The 20,458-nt window shown below is 38.5% G+C and overlaps 1 protein-coding gene across 1 annotated transcript in view; it reads right to left on the minus strand.

Annotated features, from left to right (window-relative positions):
• The window catches only part of LOC149248806 (uncharacterized), a 74,322-nt gene that overhangs the window by 17,430 nt on the left and 36,434 nt on the right, over positions 1–20,458 (minus strand). Inside the window, exons 2-3 of the mRNA XM_089451094.1 lie at positions 6,253–6,566; positions 3,547–6,135 (exon numbers count right to left, since the gene is read on the minus strand). Coding sequence (XP_089307220.1) covers positions 3,547–6,135; positions 6,253–6,566 — 2,903 coding nt within the window. The remainder of the gene's footprint in view (positions 1–3,546; positions 6,136–6,252; positions 6,567–20,458) is intronic.

Raw genomic sequence — 20,458 nt, forward strand, 5'->3', positions numbered from 1 at the left:
GAGCGATCCAAGCCATTGTAGCTGGAAAAGTCCCATTTCAACAACAAGAATGTGTGCAACAAGACCATGACAATATCAACCACCTCCTCAGCCCTGGTTGTGTGGACATGGAGGAGCTACAACCCTAGATCCATGGTGAGGGTGATAATGATGGCCTTGTTGGATGAGCTGAGTTAGAGGATCAACTGCCATGGCTGAAGCCTCCTCTAGGCATCCCGAGGGAGATAAGCAATGGAATGAAGGAGAACAGCCATGGCTAGTTCTATGCGCCCACATGTTGGACAAAGGCAATGCCACAGAGGGTTACTTCGTCTATTTTGCAATCACCAGAGGAAAATCAGTGGTCGAATCCCTATCCACCTTCTTTCCATTATTGTTCATGGCCTCCATCTTCATCATATTTTCCAAGGCTGTTGTGGAATAATGGTGGATTTTACATGACCATATAAGAGGATTTCATTGGACACATATTATTCTGGTCGGGTTTATCAAGTCTTTGATGGTTTAGATGCTTAACATCAAATGAATTCATTTATTTAAAGTCATGGACTCAGATTATTGAGGGAAATTTGAATTTGTTGTGGAAAATTATTTATAGTGAGAGTGTTTGTGATCATATTTATTTTTTATCAAAGTTGGTTGATTGGTATTAAAGGATAGATAAATATGTAGTTTTATATTAAACTTTTTATGATTTTCTTCTTATTATAAAATTTATAGAGCTTTTTATTATTTTATTCGTTTATAATTATTAAAGTTTTTAAGTTATTGGTTGATTAAAAATTGGTTTAGTTTATAATTATTAAAGTTTTTAAGTTATTTGTTGATTGAAAATTGGTTGTTTGAAATTTAAAATGTTGTAAAATATATATTTTTTCTAATTTATTGAGAGTGTAAATTATAATGAATGGTTGAATATAAGAAATTAGTTTAGTTAAAAACAAGAATTAAGGGGGCTTTGATATGGGTTCCATGTCTTTCTAAGAGTAAATTCATCTTTTATTTTGTTTAGGATATAAAATTTTGGTATGTGATTTCAATTGTTTATCATGTGTTATGCTTGAAGTGGATTTGTAACCATGATTATTGTTGCCTATGTAAATACTAATTTAGGCTGCATTATTTTGGTATCAAATTAGGTTTGAGGTCCACATATGAATTGAAGAAGAATGCTTTCAAAGGGAATTTTTTTGGTGGAGCTATAACAAGGAGAATTGCAAAAGAGCACATAAGGGAATTAGGAATACAAGCATAGGGTAGAGGGTAACATAGAAAAAATAAAATCCACTAGATGTTGAGGTTCATGTTAACTAGAATGGATTCCATGGAGGAAGCTAAGAAAAGAGGGGTTGTAGTAGATATTCATGATGTGAGTAATGAAGAGTGAAAAGTAGAGGCCCCATGGGAGATAAGATTAGATGATTTATTAGATTGGGAAGATGGATAAATCCCTCGAGTTTGATAAATTGAGGACCCCAAGAGAGTGAAGCATATATTCACAAAGTTGAAAGGGCATGCATCTTTTTGGTGGGATAATGTATTTGGACAAACAAATAAGAAGGAAAGATAAAATTAAGACTTGGGATGGGATAATTTCCAAACTAAATGGTATTCCACAATTTCTACTTGTTGGCTTGAAAATAAAAACTAGGTTGAGTGTCCATCTTCATATTTGGGATCATAATATTTAGAAATACCTTTTCTTTTACATTGTATAGTTTAAATGAGGGAATATAAATAAGAATATGCTAATTATTATCAACTAAAAATACATAAGCACATACATTTTTTATATTTAAATTTAAATAATTCAACTATTTGCTAATTGAGTTTCCTCTATTTGTTATAAGTGGAGAATAATCCAACTTTTACCTAGGTGCAAGATTGGAAACTGAGCTCTACTTTGCAACCCCTGGATGTATTTCTAGAATTATGTATAGAATAATATGGCTTTAGAGTAATCTACATTTATATTAATTGATAAGGTTTAAATTAATCAACATACTTTGAATTCAAATTAATACAATCAATATTGCCTCAATGAATCTAGTGCAATAATCAACCATGGTATGTAACAACACCACAAAAACCCCACAACAAATAGTGTGTTGTCTCTCTAAGATGTGAGGAACAAATTCCTATTAACTCTTAAAACCCTTCAATATCAGTTTCAAACTCTCTTTCTTATTCCTCCTTCCAAAAGGAGTGTAAAACTATTATATATTGTAAACTTATACTCAATAATATTGTATAAAATTGTTATAATTTTAGCATTATAGATGGATTCATAGGCCCCTTTGAGGGGGTCGTTGAATCCATCTAATATCTAACTTTTAACATTGCAGATGGATTCAGAGACCCCCTTTAAGGGGGTCAAGGGGGTCTCTGAATCCATCTATAGCATTAAAATTTAGTGAAATGTAACACTTTAGTATCAAAATTACAATTTTCCATTTCTAGAGTGTTTAACATTGCAGATGAGGGTCTCTAAATTTTAACATTGTAGATGGACTCATAGACCCCTTTGTCTCTAAATTTAACACTGCAGATGGATTCAAAGAAGGGGGTCTTTGAATCCATCTGTAGTGTTAAACTTTAGAGACAAAAGGGTATTCATAATTTTAACACTGTATATGGATTTAGAGACCCCTTTGTCTCTAAATTTTAACACTATAGATGGATTCAGAGAACCCTTAAGTGAAATGTAACACTTTGGTATCAAAATTGCAATTTACTATTTCTAGAGTGACACAATTAAAAATTACTAACATAAATGACTAATTCATATCCTTGTTGTACTTTTTTTTCCCGAAGAAAGAGAATTCATAATTTCTATTAAAAGAAATTACATGCTGTTGATGCCATTGGCATATGCTGTAGTGTGGTTTTCACCACTGCTCAGAAAAACAAAATTACATCAAAAGGACCCACAGAGATACGATGGTTCTGTATCCCTCATAGAAAGTACAATATCTCAAATAAAAACCAAAATAAACAGAGCTGTAGGAGTGTATCCGCTATACAGTAGCAAAAAAAGGACGATCTGTACTGTGGCTGTTATATACAATAAATATCATAGCATAGCAAAAAATTTAGATGGGGGGATTGCCCCCCTGTAGGAGGCCGTCAATATATGGTCGATGAAAAAATCTGTGCATCCCATCTGGTTTGTATTCCTCAATCAGCCAATCTCCTAGAGGTCGATCCGCCGCTTCTTTCGAGAGCCGGTCAGCAGTTGAATTTCTTTCCCTGTAGATGTGAGAAACAGTGATCTGGTCAAAATGTGTTTTAAGAAAAACAATTTCTTCCAAGATATGTTTCAAAGAATATGCATGACAGATAGATTTGTTATTTGCCCAATCAATCACAATCTTTGAGTCCCCAAAAATTTGAAGTTGCCGACAGTTTTTGGATAAAGCAAAATAGAGGAGATGTCTCAGAGTAATTAGTTCAGCATGGTTGTTGGTGCCCGGACCAAGTCCCATTCTCAGGTGAAAATAGTGTGAATCTGATAGATGAAATAGAATGCCCCCCCCACATCCTTGCCTCGGTGCAGCCCCATCAAAATATGCCCACGGCATATCCTTGTTAATAATTTCAGGCATAATGTTCTTGGGTGTGTTATGTTTATTTTCAAATGGGATCTCCGTGTATGCCGCGCATATGGACGGTGGGAGTAGGTGCCAATTGACCCTGCAGTCCTCAAAGATTATGGCATTACGCCTGTTCCAGATGTACCAGGACACCAAAAGCGGTAAGTTCCTAGACTTTTCTGAAGCCACCGCAGACCACCACTGTTCCCAGGCCGTAGGTATATCTGCCCCCTGCCAAGCTGTGTTTATATTGAGGGCCTGTGTGACCTGGTTCCATAAATCCTTTGTGACCTCGCAGGTAAGAAATAGGTGTAGAGATGTTTCTTCCTCTTTTCTGCATAGGACGCACCATGTTGGTCCAGCAAATGCTCGTTTCCTGAGGATGGAGCCAGTTGGTAATTTGTCTGCAAGAATATTCCACATGAGAAGACGAGCTCTTGGCTGAGCTTGTAGGTGCCAGATAGCTGACCACCAGTTTTTATGCATGTCGGGATTCTTTGCCTCGATCAACTTGTAGTAGCCTATCTTCGGTGCATAATTACCAGATTTGGCAGGCGCCCAAATTAACTCATCCTCTTCCTCATGTAGCTTGATGTGCGATTCGGTTAGTGCCTGTATGTAGCCTTTCCAATTAGAGTTCCATTCATCTGTCAGTTGCCACTGACGGTCAGTAACCCATGCCTGTGTAAAGATGGTAGAGTGTTGCTGATCTCCAATCTGTGCAAGATATTTTATGCCCCTATTGTTAAGATAACGAACCAAACCCTCCGGCAATAGGTGCGCATTCCCAGAGCCAGGCCAAGGATCTAAGCCTATGCGGACTTGTGTACCATTACCAATTCGCCATAGCAGATTGTCTCTAATGAGAGGCATAGCATTTAGAGTGGCCTTCCAGATCGCAGATATGCCTTGTCGGTTCCAATGGGGTCTGCGAATCCAGTCAATGATGTTAGAGGGCCAAATATACTTTTGGTGTATAACTTCCGCCCATAAACTGTTCGGTTTGAGAAGTGACCAGCCCTGCTTAGCTGTCAACGCTTGTGCAAATTCCGAGAGAGATTTTAGTCCCCACCCTCCCCATCTCTTTGGTGTAGTGACCAATGACCATCTTGTCCAGGCAAAGATCTTCCCCTTTTTATTGCCATTCCACAGGAATCTGTTGCAAATTTGTTGAATTTTTTGAAGAATGCTCTTTGGTATCCATGTGAGGGACATCCAGTAAACTGGGGTAGCCTCAAGAATAGATTTGATCAGCAGTAGTCTACCTGCTTTAGACAGAAGACGATGATGCCAGCAATTTATCCTTTTTTCAATTTTGTTGATAAGCCAAGACCAGTGCTCAAATTTGTACCCATCCGGCCTTAGTCTGAAGCCAAGATATTTGATGCCATCCAACAAATTATTTTCCAAGAAGGGGAAATGCTGGGTCGCCAGCTGAGATTCCTGATATGTGCACCCCATCGTGGACCTGGTAGATTTCTCCCTGTTGATCACCATGCCCGTGGCTTTACAGAAGAGTTGAAGAATATCATTTAGTGCAATGGAATCCCGGACACTTCCATTCAAGAAGATTAAGATGTCGTCAACAAACAGTAGATGGGTAAGATAGTACTGTTCAGTAATTTTGAGTCCGCTGAAGTCTCCATTCCTTTTTGCTGTAGCTATGAGCCTACTAAGCCCTTCCATGACAATAAGGAAGAGTAGTGGGGAAAGAGGGCAGCCTTGCCTGATACCTCTGTTGATGTTGAAGCGAGCAGAGGCCGAACCATTAATAAGGATAGCAAAGGAGACAGTAGATATACAACCCATTATCCAGTTTATGAGCATGTGGGGGAAGCCCAAATGGGTGAGAATCATCTTCAAATAGAGCCAGTTTACCTTGTCAAAAGCCTTTGCAAGGTCGATCTTTAGAGATATGCCTTTGAGGTTCTTCAGCTTTATGGAATGTAAGGCTTCCTGGGCAGTGCCAATAGCCTCTTGGATGTGGCGATTTTGGAGGAAGGCAAACTGTTCTGCAGATATATGTGAGGACAGAATGGGTTTAATGCGGTTGGCAATGATTTTGGAAATAATTTTGTAGAGGCAATTACATAATGATATAGGACGAAAATCATTGAAGGATGTGGGGTCATCTGTTTTGGGTATCAAGGCAATGAAAGTCTGGTTCATAGGTGGATGTATGTGCCCAGTGATCCGGCTCTCCTCAATGACTTCCAATAAGTCCTCGCCCAGCATATCATAGAAAGCAAGATAGAACTCCACTGGCCAGCCATCCGGCCCCAGACTTTTGTCTTTTTTAAACCATTTGAGAGTGCTTTCCAGCTCCTGAATTGTAACCGGTTGAATGATATCTTCAATGTCCTCCTGTCCCACAAAACGAGGAAAATGACCTGCAAGATTGATGATGTCTGGTAGGTTGATGACATTCGGTGCAGTGAATTGGTGCTTAAAGTGTAAAACCCCCAATTTGGCTAGTTGCTGATGCGTGGTAGCCCAACCATCTGGTTCACTTGGCAGCTTCCAAATGGTGTTTGATGCCTTTCTGCCATTAGCGAGATTATGGAAGTATTTAGTATTACTGTCTCCAGCTTTAAGCCAAATGGCTCTGCTTTTAAGCCTCCACAACTCCTCCTTTTCTTGTAGTATCCTTGTTTTTTGCCCAAGCAACTGGTTCAGTAATGATTTCGAGTCATCAGTGAGGTAGCCAGCACCCTTCTCATCTGTCAATAGAGCTATCTGTTCTTCAGTGTCCTTCAGCAACTGTTCATCACTGTTCCGCTTTTTTCTCGCCCAGGTCTCAGTCATTTCCTTGAGCTTCTTTAGTCTATCACAGAAATCCATCGCTTTCCTCTGCTCCCTCAGGGGAGGTTGTGATGCCCAGAAATCTGAGACCATCTTGATGAAATCTGGCTCTTTGAGGAATCCGGCAAAGAATTTAAAAGGGGAGCGTGGCTTTAATTTTTTATCGCTGACCTGAAGTAGAATCGGATGATGATCTGATAGACCCCCAGTGCTGACCCATTGTCTATACAGGGGAAACAATTGAATCCTTGTTGTACTTGTTATTTGGTCATACTTTTTATTCTTAGACTATAATAGTCATTTATGTTAATCATTATTAATTTTTTCACTTATTATCTAGTCATATATTTTAATCCTAGACTAAATTAGTCATTTAAGTTAGTCACTTATTATCTAGTCGTATATTTTATCGCTAGACTAAATTAGTCATTTAGGTTAGTCATTTTTAGTTCGGTCACCTAAAATTGCTCAAATTTAGTAGTAATTCACTTGAAATAATTACGGTGACTAAATTTTTTAGTCACCTAGTCACTAATTTCATCATTTTCTACTAGTGATAAGGTTGTTGAAGAATACGAGACATCTTCTCCTCACCCACAGGGGTACCCTTACACTGTCAGGTCAAGCATTTGATCAATCTGATTCCCAGAGCACCTCTACCCAATGAGCCGATATATCACCACTCCATTCTAGAAAATGAAGAGATCAAGTGGCAAATCCATGCATTTCTGCAAAAAGGGCACATCCAAAAAAATTCCTTGCCTTGTGGGATCCCGATTGTACTTGTATAGAAGAAGGATGGGACCTGGAGGCTCTTTATTTATTATTAGGCACTAAAAAAAATCACTGTCAAGAACACGTATCCACTCCCACAGATTGATGACCTTCTAGACCAACTCAAGGGGGTCAAGTATTTCAGAAAGATCAATTTGAAGTATGGTTATCACCAGGTTCCAATAGATGCCATCAATGTATGGAATACCACCTTCAAATCCAAGGAAGGCCTTTTTGAATGGTTGGTTATGCCCTTTGGGTTGAAAAATTCCCCTTCTACTTTTATGAGGCTAATGGATAACATCTTGCATCCCTTCACCAACTCGTTCGTGGTTGTTTATCTGGATGACATCCTCATCTTCAACAATAGTTAGGAAGAACACTTGCAAAACATTCAATAGGTCCTCCAAACCCTACGATAACACAAACTGTGTGCCAACTTGGAGAAATACACCTTTGGCATGAGGAAGGTCCAATATCCAAGTTACATCATAGATGAGTGAGGTGTGCATGTGGATTTGACTAAGATCCAAGTAATTCGGGACTAGCCAGCCTTGACCACTCTAACAGAGCTTCGTAGCTTTTTGGGCCTTGCAAATTTTTATTTGAGGTTCGTGATGGGATTCTCCAATATCATTTGGCCTTTGAGTCAGATTACCAAGGGCAGAGTGAAAGAAAATTTTTCTTGGTCCGAGTCCCAACATAAGGCGTTCGTTGAGTTGAAGCGCCGCCTCTGCTCTGCACCAATACTCACATTTCTAGACTTGCAACAACCATTTGAAACCGAGACAGATGCCTCCGACTATGCTATTGGTGCAATCCTCACCTAGCATGAGTATCCAATGGCCTATCATAGTGAGACACTTTCTGATAAAATTTGGAAGTACCCCACCTATGATAAACAAATGTATTCCATTGTGCATGCTTGCCAACAATGGAAGTATTACATTATGAGGAAGGAGACGGTCATCTGCACCAATCATAGACCTCTTAAGTTTATACAAACATAATTGAAGTTGTAGAATTATTACCATCATAATTGGTCTACATATATGCAACAATTCTAGTTGAACATTAAATATAAAATGAGCAACACCAATCATGTTGCATACTACCTCAGGCAACCCCCAGTTGCAGCACTGACTATTATTCTAAACTCTTGTGGCCACGAGACCTCTGGATGTCTACAATTGTACAAAAATGATCTAGAGTTTGCCTCCACATACTAGATGCTAGTGTATGGAAAGCAAGTTAATGCTTTCCACCTTCGGGACACATTATTATGCTACTTGGGCCACCTTTGTGTTCCTTCAAGCCAGCATGCCAAGTGGATTTGGGAGGAACACTACAGTGGGGTCACCATGGGGGTCATAGGACACTTTGGTGTGGAGAAAACTGTGGTGGTACTACAAAAGTACTTTTATTGGCCAAAAATCTGATAGGATGTTGGGAAATATATAATATCCTACACTACTTGCGCCATCGCCAAACCAACCATCAGGAAGTAAGGCCTACACTCATATGCCTACTCCCATCCAACCTTGGGAATCCATTTCCATGGATTATCTATCTAGCCTCCCTTCTACCAAGCATGGTAATGACTCTGTATTTGTGGTCGTGGAAATTTTTTCTAAGATGGCTATATTGGCAGCCTACAATAAGAGTATCACAACAAAGGACACTGCCAAACTCTTCTTTGAACGAGTGTGGGTACATTTTGGGATCCTGCAGACCATTATATCATATCAGGATAGTAGATTCCTCAACACATTCTGTTCAAGCCTCTAGACACTATTGGACACCAAGCTCGCAAAGTCAATTGCATTCCATCCCCAAACTGATGGCTAGATATAGGTTGTCAAAAAGATGATAGTGCACATACTTTGCATGTACAACTCCAAGAATCCACGAACCTGGGATGAGAGCCTTCCCTATGTTAAACACAGTTATAACAGATCTCTCCACAACTTGACTGGTCACAATCCCTTTCAAGTGGGTATAGGATTTCAACCATTGTGTTTGATTGATGTTTCCATGCCTCATGATACTACACAGACAAAATCCAGACATGTATTGTCCGAGGCTGATAAAGAAACCAAATTTATTGAATCATCTAGCACATCCACTAGCAAGTTCACAACATCTTGGAGAATTCTAATGCCAAGTACAAGTAACGACATGATCAACATCAGGTTCCAGACAAGTTTTAGGTGGGCGATAAAGTTTGGTTGCATTTGTAGAAAGAGCACCTTACCCGAGCCCATCTGTTATCTCAAAATCAACCCCTGATAGGCTGCTGATCAGGTAGACCTTCAGTAACTGTTTCAAACCTACTTTTGGTTGAGGCTTAGCCTCCCCAACCTGAGAGGGCTCTCTCACAAGATTAAGATTTTTATAATGAATAAGATGGCTAACTCTATGAAACAAATGAAGAAGTGTAAATGGTTGAAACACAATTAGAAAATATTCATTGGGCTTATGGAGTCAAAATTGTTTCAGTATGACAATAATGTTAGCCTTACATGGAAGTCAGGGCATCTAGAATTCAACACATTGAGAACACCTCAGAAACATATAGGACAATACAGTTTATAAATGTATGAAGGAAGTTAGAGCACAATCAGTGATTTCTAAGTAATCACACATTCATACCACTGCAAATACTGAGAAGAGGACAATACAAGACATTCTGAACATTGAATTCCTTCTGATTCCTGAGAAGCAAAGCCAAATACTGTATTACTAAAACCAGAGTCTTACACAAAGCACAATAGCCAAGTTTCTCTGAAATTTTCCAACCTTTTTACATTAGATTTTCTCCTATATATATAGCTCCTTACATAACTGAGATTCCTCCTCCAGCATGAGGGGAACTTGAATTCTTCCTACTATGACACCTATTAACACTTAAAACTAACTATTAAATGTAACTGACTGCTAACTGGCAGTTCTAGAGACCTAAAACAATTAGGAGTATAACTCCTCATCATGTTGGTAGTAGCATTTATTACAATCCAAACTCATTCTCTGACAAATGGCCTTCTTCAGTTTAGCTTTGGTGGAGGTTTGAAATTCCTTGCTGGCCCTTGATGCCTCATCTCTTTACTGCTCTTGGAAACTAGGAAACTGCTCCTATTTTTCTGCTTTTGGTCTCCACAAGGATCTTCGAAATCAATTATCCCTGTTGTTCTTCTTAATTACACAAAAATGTATTGGACTATCTTGTTTTCCATGTACTGTAGACCTTGCCCATATACACGTGAGAAGACAAAACCTCTTTAATGCTGCCTGAAGCATCATGAACAATACTAGCTATGAATAATGATCATTTTTATAACACATAGCTTAGAGTTCATATATGTCTTTCCTCTGCTTGTTTTTCCCTTGCTGGATGCTTACACTTTGTAAATGATCCTCTTCAGAAACTCCCTTTCAAAAAGATTTCCCTTTTGTCTCTCAAAATTGGTCAACCGAATCATAATATGCAGCTACAGTAGTTTTGTAGCGCGCTACGAAACTGCTGTGCATTAGGCATCACCTACAACAGTTTCGTAGCGCGCTACGAAACTGTTGTGTAATTTCAAAAACACAGTTTAAGGCAAAAATTTGACTGTCTTGAGATTTCTTTTTCTTGAAATGTCTTTTTCATCTGTCCTGAAGCTGTTCAAAACTGAATGCATAGACACCATTCTTCAAGGTAAACTGCTGTGCATTAGGCATCACCTACAGCAGTTTCGTAGCGCGCTACGAAACTGTTGTGTAATTTCAAAAACACAGTTTAAGGCCAAAATTTGACTATCTTGAGCTTTCTTTTTCTTGAAATGTCTTTTTCATCTGTCCTGAAGCTGTTCAAAACTGAATGCATAGACACCATTCTTCAAGGTAAACTTCAAAAAGGTAATTTATCAAAATTTAGGACTTAGCCTTACTTGCTATGTGATTTCTCTTAGCTAAGGATGTCCTTCACGCTGGCTTAGTTGTATCTTCAGATCCTCGATTTTCCTCTTCATAATTCTGATTCCAGCTCTCAGTTTTGTATTAACTTTCCTGATGTATCTCACTTCCTTTATTGCAGGGACTGACCAGGTGTAGTATTGAGCATGACAGTTGACCACTTCGGGTATTGAAATCATTTTGTCTTCCCACAGAGCCTCCATTTTATTAAAATAAGCTTCCTTGATTGCATGTTTCCTTGAGGTTTTCCTCAGTTTGGCAATTTCAAGATTTGCTAACTTCAACTTCTTTTTCAACTCTTCAAAACTATATTCCTCTTGAGAGATAACTGCCTTACCTCTATCGTTTTTATGCAGCTGTGATGATGTTTCTGATGAAGTCATAGGTCCTTCATGAGATTTTGTTACCTCCCCTGTTTCACTTGCTTCTGGCAGCATCTCTTGTATCTCTTTTGAATGCCTTGTCACAGGTCTTCTTGGCTTAAAAACAAATTCAGAAACTTGATCATCAAATTTGAGCTTTTTAGAGGTTTTGGCCTTTCTGGTTTTGCCTTTACCTATTTCTATCAAGTCTGCTCGAACCAGAGGAGACTCCTCAATGTCAATAGCTTGAAGCAAATCATTCAGACTTCCTTTTGAAGCCGGGCTTGCCTCAGTAACCACTGTCTTTCCTTTTTCTTTAGCTAACTGGCTCCTGGTTACTCTTCTTTGGACCGTTTCACCTGTAGATTGCTCTTGTACCCCCTTTTTTATCTAACCTTTCCATTTTTGTGACTGCTGAGGCGTGTCTTGGATTACTAGTGATATTGGGGTCTCCTTTACCTGTTTCCTAGCCTTCAATTTCACGAATCTCCTTGATCGTGTTTCTGCACGATGACTAACTGCTGGTGGAGAACTCTTCGTAGCCTGAGGACTGAGACCAGTTTCATTCTTGAAGCCAGACATAAACACGAACATGGACCATTCCCTATCTATTTTCTGGAGCTCATGCAAAATGATCAATTTGACTAAGTCATGATGAAACAACGAGGTCTCACAGGCTTCCTTCTTCAACTGAACCTTGTCACACATTTTTCCTAGGCTACGAAACAAATAGAAAGGCAAATCAAGAGATATCTTTCCAGTGAAATGAAGCAGAAGCTTGAAGTGATAAGAATACACCTTATGATACCTCCCCTCGCAGGTGAAGTATCTCTGTATGCAGGTAAGTAAATTAGCATATGAATCTTTGACAAAACTCCTGGGCACTGACTTGTTTAAGTCTGAATCAATGAACTCCAGCTTCAGAAATTCCTTGTAGGGGGTCATATCAAACTTGAAATTTTTAAACCATCTCTCCTGTCCCCTTGGAATCTCAGTGACTGTAGATATAACCTCTGGAGAGATTGGCAATTCAAGCACCCCAACTTTCGAATTCAATCCTGTGAAATTTAAAGAAAATTCCCTGGTGACTTGCATATGGCCTCCTTGAAGTTTTTCACAAAATCTCCAACAACCAACCTGTTTGAAGGCTTGTTCAACTTCATTGTTCTTTAGGATGATATCTAAGCCTTTAGGTTCATTTCTCAAACACCTGCCTGACCTATGATCTCTTCTTTCTGTAGACCCCTCCATGAAATTCCAGCAAAGTGAAGATTTAAAAAAAAAAAACCCCCCACTGTCTCAATCTTGATCACTGCCTCGCTTGAAAACTTGCCTCGCTTGATCTTCAAGGAATTCTAATTGAACGCCTTCCAATTTTCTCCTCATGCATGAAGCCAAACATAATCATGACTATGAATACTTGGCTTCTTTTTGAAACTTTCAACTTGAGCGTACCAAGACATTTAACGACCCTAATGATGAGAATAAGCGGTTGAATGTGATAGGCAAAGTGTATGGGCTGACAACTGATGATGTAAAAATAACAGATTTTGATAGATTTGACAACTGGATGAGATTTTCTATGGATCTGCATGAATCCCCGATTTCGTAGCGCAGCCAGTGCAAATTCTGGGTTTTGCGCTACGAAAACACCTAGACTTGGTTTTTCGCAACGAAAACTCCTAAACAGTTTCGTAGTGCATAAGAACCTTGAAACAAGTTTGACATATGGAATCCATGTGTGAGATGAGACTAATGATAGGCAAGAACAGAGTGTTGACCCTATTTGACCATACCAACAAGACTCTATTCAAAATATTAGACTCTAAAACAACCATGGAAAGACCAAACCAAGACTAACACTAATCTTTTGAAATCAAACTAATGCTCAGAAATTTGAAATTTTTCTTAAGTGATAACACCATCGAAAGCTAAGACCATTTCGATATGGGCCTTACACCATTACCAAGGTTGTGGGAGACAATGATTTTTAGCTCAACATTCCCCCATTCCTTTTCCTACACATAGTGTTCAATGTATATCGCCATCGGCCATACTCTCCACCATTACTGGACACATCAGACATTGCAGAAAAAATCATTCCAACAAAGCTAAAACCCGAATGCATGGAACATGCCCCAACTGATTGAATCATGGACACATAGATCAAGAAGACTTTCCAATAGAAGATCCAACTATATCAGGTTTTCAAAGTTGGCCAACTCCTACACCAAGACAAGTGGCTCACCAAGGACCAAGTTCAGCAGAAGTTTCCCCATCTCATGGAGGCACTCAACTCAATGGGGTCCATTGCTTCCTAAGGGGGGAGGACTGATCCAAGTGGATATTGGTGGCCACCCATCTGTTCCACTTGGACCCCCACTATTGTACCATTATTTGTTTCAGTTTCCATAATTGTAGAACAATTTATTATTTTGGTAGTTTTTCAGGTCCTAAACTTCCAGAGCCGTTTTGAGGCCCCAAACGATGTTTTTTTTGGAAAATGGGAAAATGTAAGAAATTAATTGACATTTTCAATCGAAATTTATAGTCCTCGTATAGATATTTCTAAGGAGTTATCGTGCGCGTCAAACTAAGATCGTATGCCAAAGCTAGGACCCCATGAAATTGATGTACCAATTTACCTCAACGGGGCCCATAGTTTTGGCTCTTCATCTCCTAGGGTTAGGTTTTTTGATGTTTAGGGGTTTCCATTGTTTCTCAATAACAAATAGGCCTTCAAGCCTCGTTGTAACATAGATAAGCTACCATCACCCAAGCTAGTTTATTTCCATTCTATATGTAAGCATATTTCAGTTCTTTGATATTATTGAAATGAAGTTTTATTTCTACTGCATCTTTGTGTTTATGCTTATATATGTATTCTGTTGCGTTCTTGCATAAGTCTGGATCACCTTAGCTTGGAAATGGGACACTTGGTATATTATTTATTGCATTTCATTAATAAACTAACAACTAAGTGTGTGTGGCAACACATACCAAAATTCAATGGTAGCAAAAGGAAGCATGTATCGTGGCATGGCGTAGTAAGATATGGACCAAGTCCATCAAGAATGAGCAAGAGGGACATCCCTCCAAAGGAAAATTACCTTCAGGAATTTGGGGGGTGATCTCAAGGACTTCAAATATGAGCTAAAGATCTGCAGGGCAGAACTTAGAAAGCTCGCTAGGAAACAACAAGAACTATTTAAGTAGAATTCTAAAATACAAAAACATATGCAAGAATTGACATATCAAACTGAATCCTCAAAAAGGAAAGATGACACTAGCAAGAAGAGGCCTCATGAGGAGGGAAAGGAGAAGAGGATATTTTCCTGTTGGTGTTGTGGAGAAAAGCATCTAAGAAGGGACTATACCTGCAGGTAGAAAAAGAAATAAAATAGCCCCTGCAAGCCACAAGGACATGCATCAACAATGCAGGATGCCAAGAAGGAGGAGGGGTATTCCCTGAAGCTCCTTGATATATACACGTGTGATGAAAAAATCCCCTATGAACTATTGGGGAAATGTAAGACTTTGAGGTTATTTTGAACCTTGTAATGAAGTCTTGAACTGATTTTTGTATGTTAATACACACATACAGATATATATATATATATATATATAGATATATATATATTCACACTTTTGGGGATTAAATTGACTTCTGGGGACTATTTTTATTTTAATACTTAAGTGTTGTTGTTTTAATTTTATTGAATTCATGGATTGATATAATTTGATTATACAGTTGTGCATGGCCATGTAGTTCAATCAAAATTTTCTCTTATGATTGTGGTTTTGATTGTACTTTTGTGTTGGTTGTCCTCGCCTTCCTTTTCAAACCCTCGCCTTTCGAATGTTATTCTTGGGGTCCGGGGGAAAAACTTGTTGGGCGTGGTAGTAAAGATAGAGAGCTATGGTAAGAGAGCGAAGGGGATCAATATAGAATAAAAATGAAGAAAGGCTCTGCATATAAATAAAGCACAAGGATCAAAATAAGAGAGGTTCAGAAATTTCTTATGCAAAAAGTGTAATAGAAAAAAACAACATGGTGAAGAAGGTAGAGGGAGGAATTTTGGTGAAAGAATTACTTTGGTTAAAGCATTCCTTTCTTAAATGAAGGGAGTTATCTCAACGCATACTTTCTTGGATGGATATCAATACATATGCTATGTCCATGATTAAGTGGACAACACTATGATGTCTAACTGGTTGGTTAGTCCATGGGAGATAATGGACAATGACATGGTAGCCATGAGAATGGCATAAAGGAAGTAATATTGACCTTAACTCAATGTACACATATAAATCTATGATATTTTCATGATCATTCCAATATATGTATACATATATGAATTCCATTGTGACTAAATGGTTTTTTCAAGAGTCATTCTTGTAGAAGAATGATGGTTTACACTCATTTAATGCATATGTGGATCTCATGTAATATTCCTAGTTATGTGAGGAATCAAGTAGGAAAAAGTAGCTCTATTTGATCTATGATTTTAATATCATGAGAAGATGATTCTTATATTATGCCCATGTTTATGTTATGAACAAGGAATGATAAAGGATATATCAGCAATATGAAAGCAGTGTGATCTGTGACATACTATAAAAAGCATGGATAAACCATGGATCCTGAATTTGGATTGTGGACACATGAAGTGAAGCGTGGGAAAAACACTAGAGGCATTGTTTTATGGTGTATGTGGATGGAGATGATGTGGTCTCTGGATTTTCAACATTGCTCTGTACATATCGTATTGTGCCATGTGTATTTTGTATGTCTTTTGTTGTACATGTGTATTTTTTGTGTTGTATAATTGTGTATGTGTATGTGTTGCATTGTACACTATGTATACATGCATGTGTTATGTTATGTGTTTGGGACAGGCAGGTATGGGACTATCTGGACCTATATTGATTAGGATAGGTAGACTACCTGGAATGGGGGTTGCCTTGGCCTGTGAAGGTGTGGGATAAACCTATATTCCTATTGACAAAGGACTACCTAGTTTGGTAGTGACTACGTGGTTTGGTAGTGACTACCTGGTTTGGTAGTGCCCATATTCGTGGGATAGTGATTGGGCTTATTTATATTTATTTATTACTAATTGTTCGCCCCGGGGCCGATAAACTACTTAGTAAATTTGAAATTGAAGAGAAGAGAAGAGAAGGCACTGAGTGCTTTTTGGGTTCAGAAATTGATCCATGTGTGTGTATGATTAAATAAAAGGGCCACTAGATGCTTATCAGTTTGGAAATTGATCCAGTGTATGTAAAGAAAGGAGAAAAGAGAAATTCAAAGATAAGTATCAATATTTCATTGATTTAGGAACTTTTAAATTATGAGTATGATCTAGTACTTTCATTTATGATAGTTTGGATTTTGATCTAATTGAATGTGATATTATTATTCATGATGATCTGATCTATGAGATAATTTGACTTGCTATGATAGGAACCAAAATAGAATTGCAAATGTCACCTCATTTATAAGTTATTAATGAGGTATGATTTAAATTGTTTCAATTTATTATGATGATTCTCATGGAGAATTGCATGCCTTGATGTAGGAAAGCATGGAAATTGGCTGGTTGGGTGAATGGACTTGGCTACAAGGTGAATAACATCATCTTGAAGATATTAGAAAGCATAGCGACATGCTGAGTAAAAAAAAAAAAATCAAGAACAAGGCCATTGTGGGACATTGGCACCCAATGGTGCCAACCGATTGCCATGAAGCATGCCATGACCAGTATAAAGGTGTTGAGGCAGAGACTTGGCTCATTTATGAGACACTTCCAATGCGAGAAAACCTTGCCAAGGAATGGGTCAATTGAGGGACTGGGAAGTAGATAAGGTGATACCTGAATTTAGAAGGTGTGCGACTGCATGGAAGGGGGTGACTGGATTTCCCAATGGATTGGAAAGCAAAGAAGGGAAGGTCATGAAAGTAAATTGGTTTTTAAAGGGTCATGAGCATGGTGAATTGGAATTAGAAACACATTAGGGGTTTTCCTGGAAACAATGAGCTGGGAAATGTTTGCTAGAGAAACAAGAAACACAAGGATACAAGTGTTGGGCATTGGAGGTAGGAAACGCTCCAGAGAAAAGGAATGGATCCAATTTGGATTGAGCACCTTGGAAGCACCAAAGACTGCAAAAAAAGGAAAAAAAGGGGGGGATTATGAGCCCATAAGTATGGAATGCCAAATGTTAGTTTCAAGCCCAAATTCTTATCAGAACCACCATGGCCAAGAGTAGGACTAAGTCCTTTGTAAAAACCATCAGGTTCAAGCCCAAAGTTTATCTATACGCACATGCATCTGTTGGTGGATGTGACTCCATTGCATGAGGGCTCATGCACTAAGACGTGATAGGCCCTCATGTAATAGAACCATTGTGACCAAGATTTGGGAATGGACATGCCCAAGTATTCTCATATATCATATATGTCGAGGGCTGGAAGATTAGGGCGTAACAGTCAAGAGGTCCAAGGCTAGTAAGTCAAGTGACCAAGCGCAATGACCACCAGACGAAACAAGAGAAATCTAAAATGCTGATAGTTGAATTCTAGTAACTGTCCATGTATCCCTACACTTTATCCCTAGAGATTTTGAGGGGAGCCTCAAGGAGAAACTCCCGAGATTTTAATCTTGAGGTGAATCAACATTGTGGGGACTAGTTTTACACCTGAGCATGAAGTGGCGAATGGAAACCCGAACTCCCTTCACAACATGATTTGATGCAAATTTCAAGATCTTGTAAGTATAGTGGGACCCTATCCACGTGGAAGGTGTGATGTTGGGTGACGTCACCCAGGATCCCTAGACCTCGAAGCTTGTAAGAAACACACATTGTAGAATACCTAAGGTACAACTCCCAGGATGATGTGGAATTGAGCATGATGCCAGTTGATAAGAAGTTGGCTACATATGCCCGGAAGGGTCAACCCCATAAAACAATGAGAGAAGCCGCGATAACACTACCATGTGGTAGAGAGAGGGGTTGATTAGTATTGCCATGTGGGCACCATGTGAGTGCCACACGACAAGTCATTGAGGTGGCATTAATTAAATGGATAATATATGGATGGCCATATCTTTCAATACAACTGCCATATTGAGGCAAATATTATATCGTTGGAATGGTCTTGATGAGATGAACATAAATATGCTATTTATTTCTTGTTTTTGAAGTAGCAAGAGGTTAATATTTTTAGACCCCATTTCCATGATGTGACTATGGGAGTCTGGTAAGCTTAGTAACCACCTCCTGCTAACCTTGTTTAGGCTAGGTTTAGTAAAGGGGTGTGTTACACCATATGTTATAGGCCATTTTGTCACATCTGGTCAATAGGCCTACAAACTAGATCAATCAACATCCGTGAACATGTTGTCATCATCCCCTCACAAAGCCCTAAGCATGACCTTTCAAAAAATTATGAGTTTTTTGGATTAATTGGTCAAAATCAATGTTTTTAGCCCCAACGCACCCTTTTCCTTTAGACACCTACATTTAGCATTGGTTTCTCCCTTCTGCACCAATTTTGGTTAGCACTTGTTGCTCCCTTCTACAGGTGCACTAATCTAGAAATTTAGGAAAAGTAAATTTTTTTTTGAAGCTTCCTATTCTAGAAGCTTCTAAGGGTTGTTTTAACTATTTACAATGGCTAAGAGCTCGAATCCTATCTAATCTTACCTTGGATAATTCACCTCTTATCCCTTGAGCTCATCCTCCCATCATATGTGGATCTCAAGCTCATAATGGTAAATCCTAAACTACCATCCCTCTCCTATAAATTTATATCCATCCATAACATCAGGGTTGGATTTTGGAGATTGATTATGCCCTTATGTTGTTTACTTGAACCTAAAGGAGTCATCTTATTCACACATTATGGTTGATCTTGAGGTGTGCTTTGTGACAAGGAAGGACAAGTCAAATTGGGGAAACATCTACGAAGTCAACTACTATTTATGGTTGTAAACTCTCTCCTATTTCTATTAATACAAAGAGTATCTTGTTTTCCTATATGTGTTGTGTCATGTTTACAATCATGTATTTCAATCCCATGCCGATTCATTGAATAGAGATGTTAGATTATGCTACATAAATATTGTGGATCCTTTTCTTGTTTTATTCATGTGTGCAGGTTCTAATTATAACACTTAGAGCTACAATTGGAGCTTACAAGCAAGGAGGAAAGGGAAACTTGCTACATATTCGAGGTAGGATTCACTCCCATACTCTAATATATCTAGAAAAACTTTATGTTCTTTTCCTTACGTTTTTCTAGACTAGGCCACTAAGTCTACAAAATTCACCTTTATCTGTAATCGTAAATTCTACATAACAAATTGGCAACTCCACTAGGGATCGTTTCTTCCCTTAGTGGTCTCCCATACCTTAGAACATTTTTTAACCTCTCAAAGAGACCTTGAATGACTCATCCATACATTGATTCACCGTAGTAAAACTTTGTTGAGATTGGCTACATTTCTTGAGTTTTGTTTTGACTGAAACTTCCCCAGCGCATCTCTCTCTTCTGAGACAAAGCACCCCAATGCACTTAAGTCTTCTTTGTATATGCGCTACAACAAACTTTCTCCTGTTCTGCACCTATGCTGATTTAGTGTCACCTTCACTACAACGCACCTTATACTATTATGCATCTATGCTAATCCAGTGTATCTGCACTGCAATGCACTTTCTCCTATTCTGTACATGCACTACAGTGCACTATCTCCTATTCTACAGATGCACTGATCCTTTCCTTTTTCTTTGATCTGCTTTGGTCCAAAATGTTTTCTTTAGTTTTCTAAGTTTGTCGGTGTCTCTTAAAAGCCATCTTAATGTTTGCATATGGTTTTATTTCCCTTTGGTAAGAATTTCTTTTGTTTTTTCTTTTTATTATCAATTAGGTCATTTGGAAACATTAAACTTGATTGTTGATTGAATTGA

This window comes from Pinus tabuliformis, chromosome 7 (genome assembly GCF_031772625.1).
Source record: "Pinus tabuliformis cultivar Carrire ecotype Pingquan chromosome 7, CPIR1, whole genome shotgun sequence".
NCBI lineage: Eukaryota > Viridiplantae > Streptophyta > Pinopsida > Pinales > Pinaceae > Pinus > Pinus tabuliformis.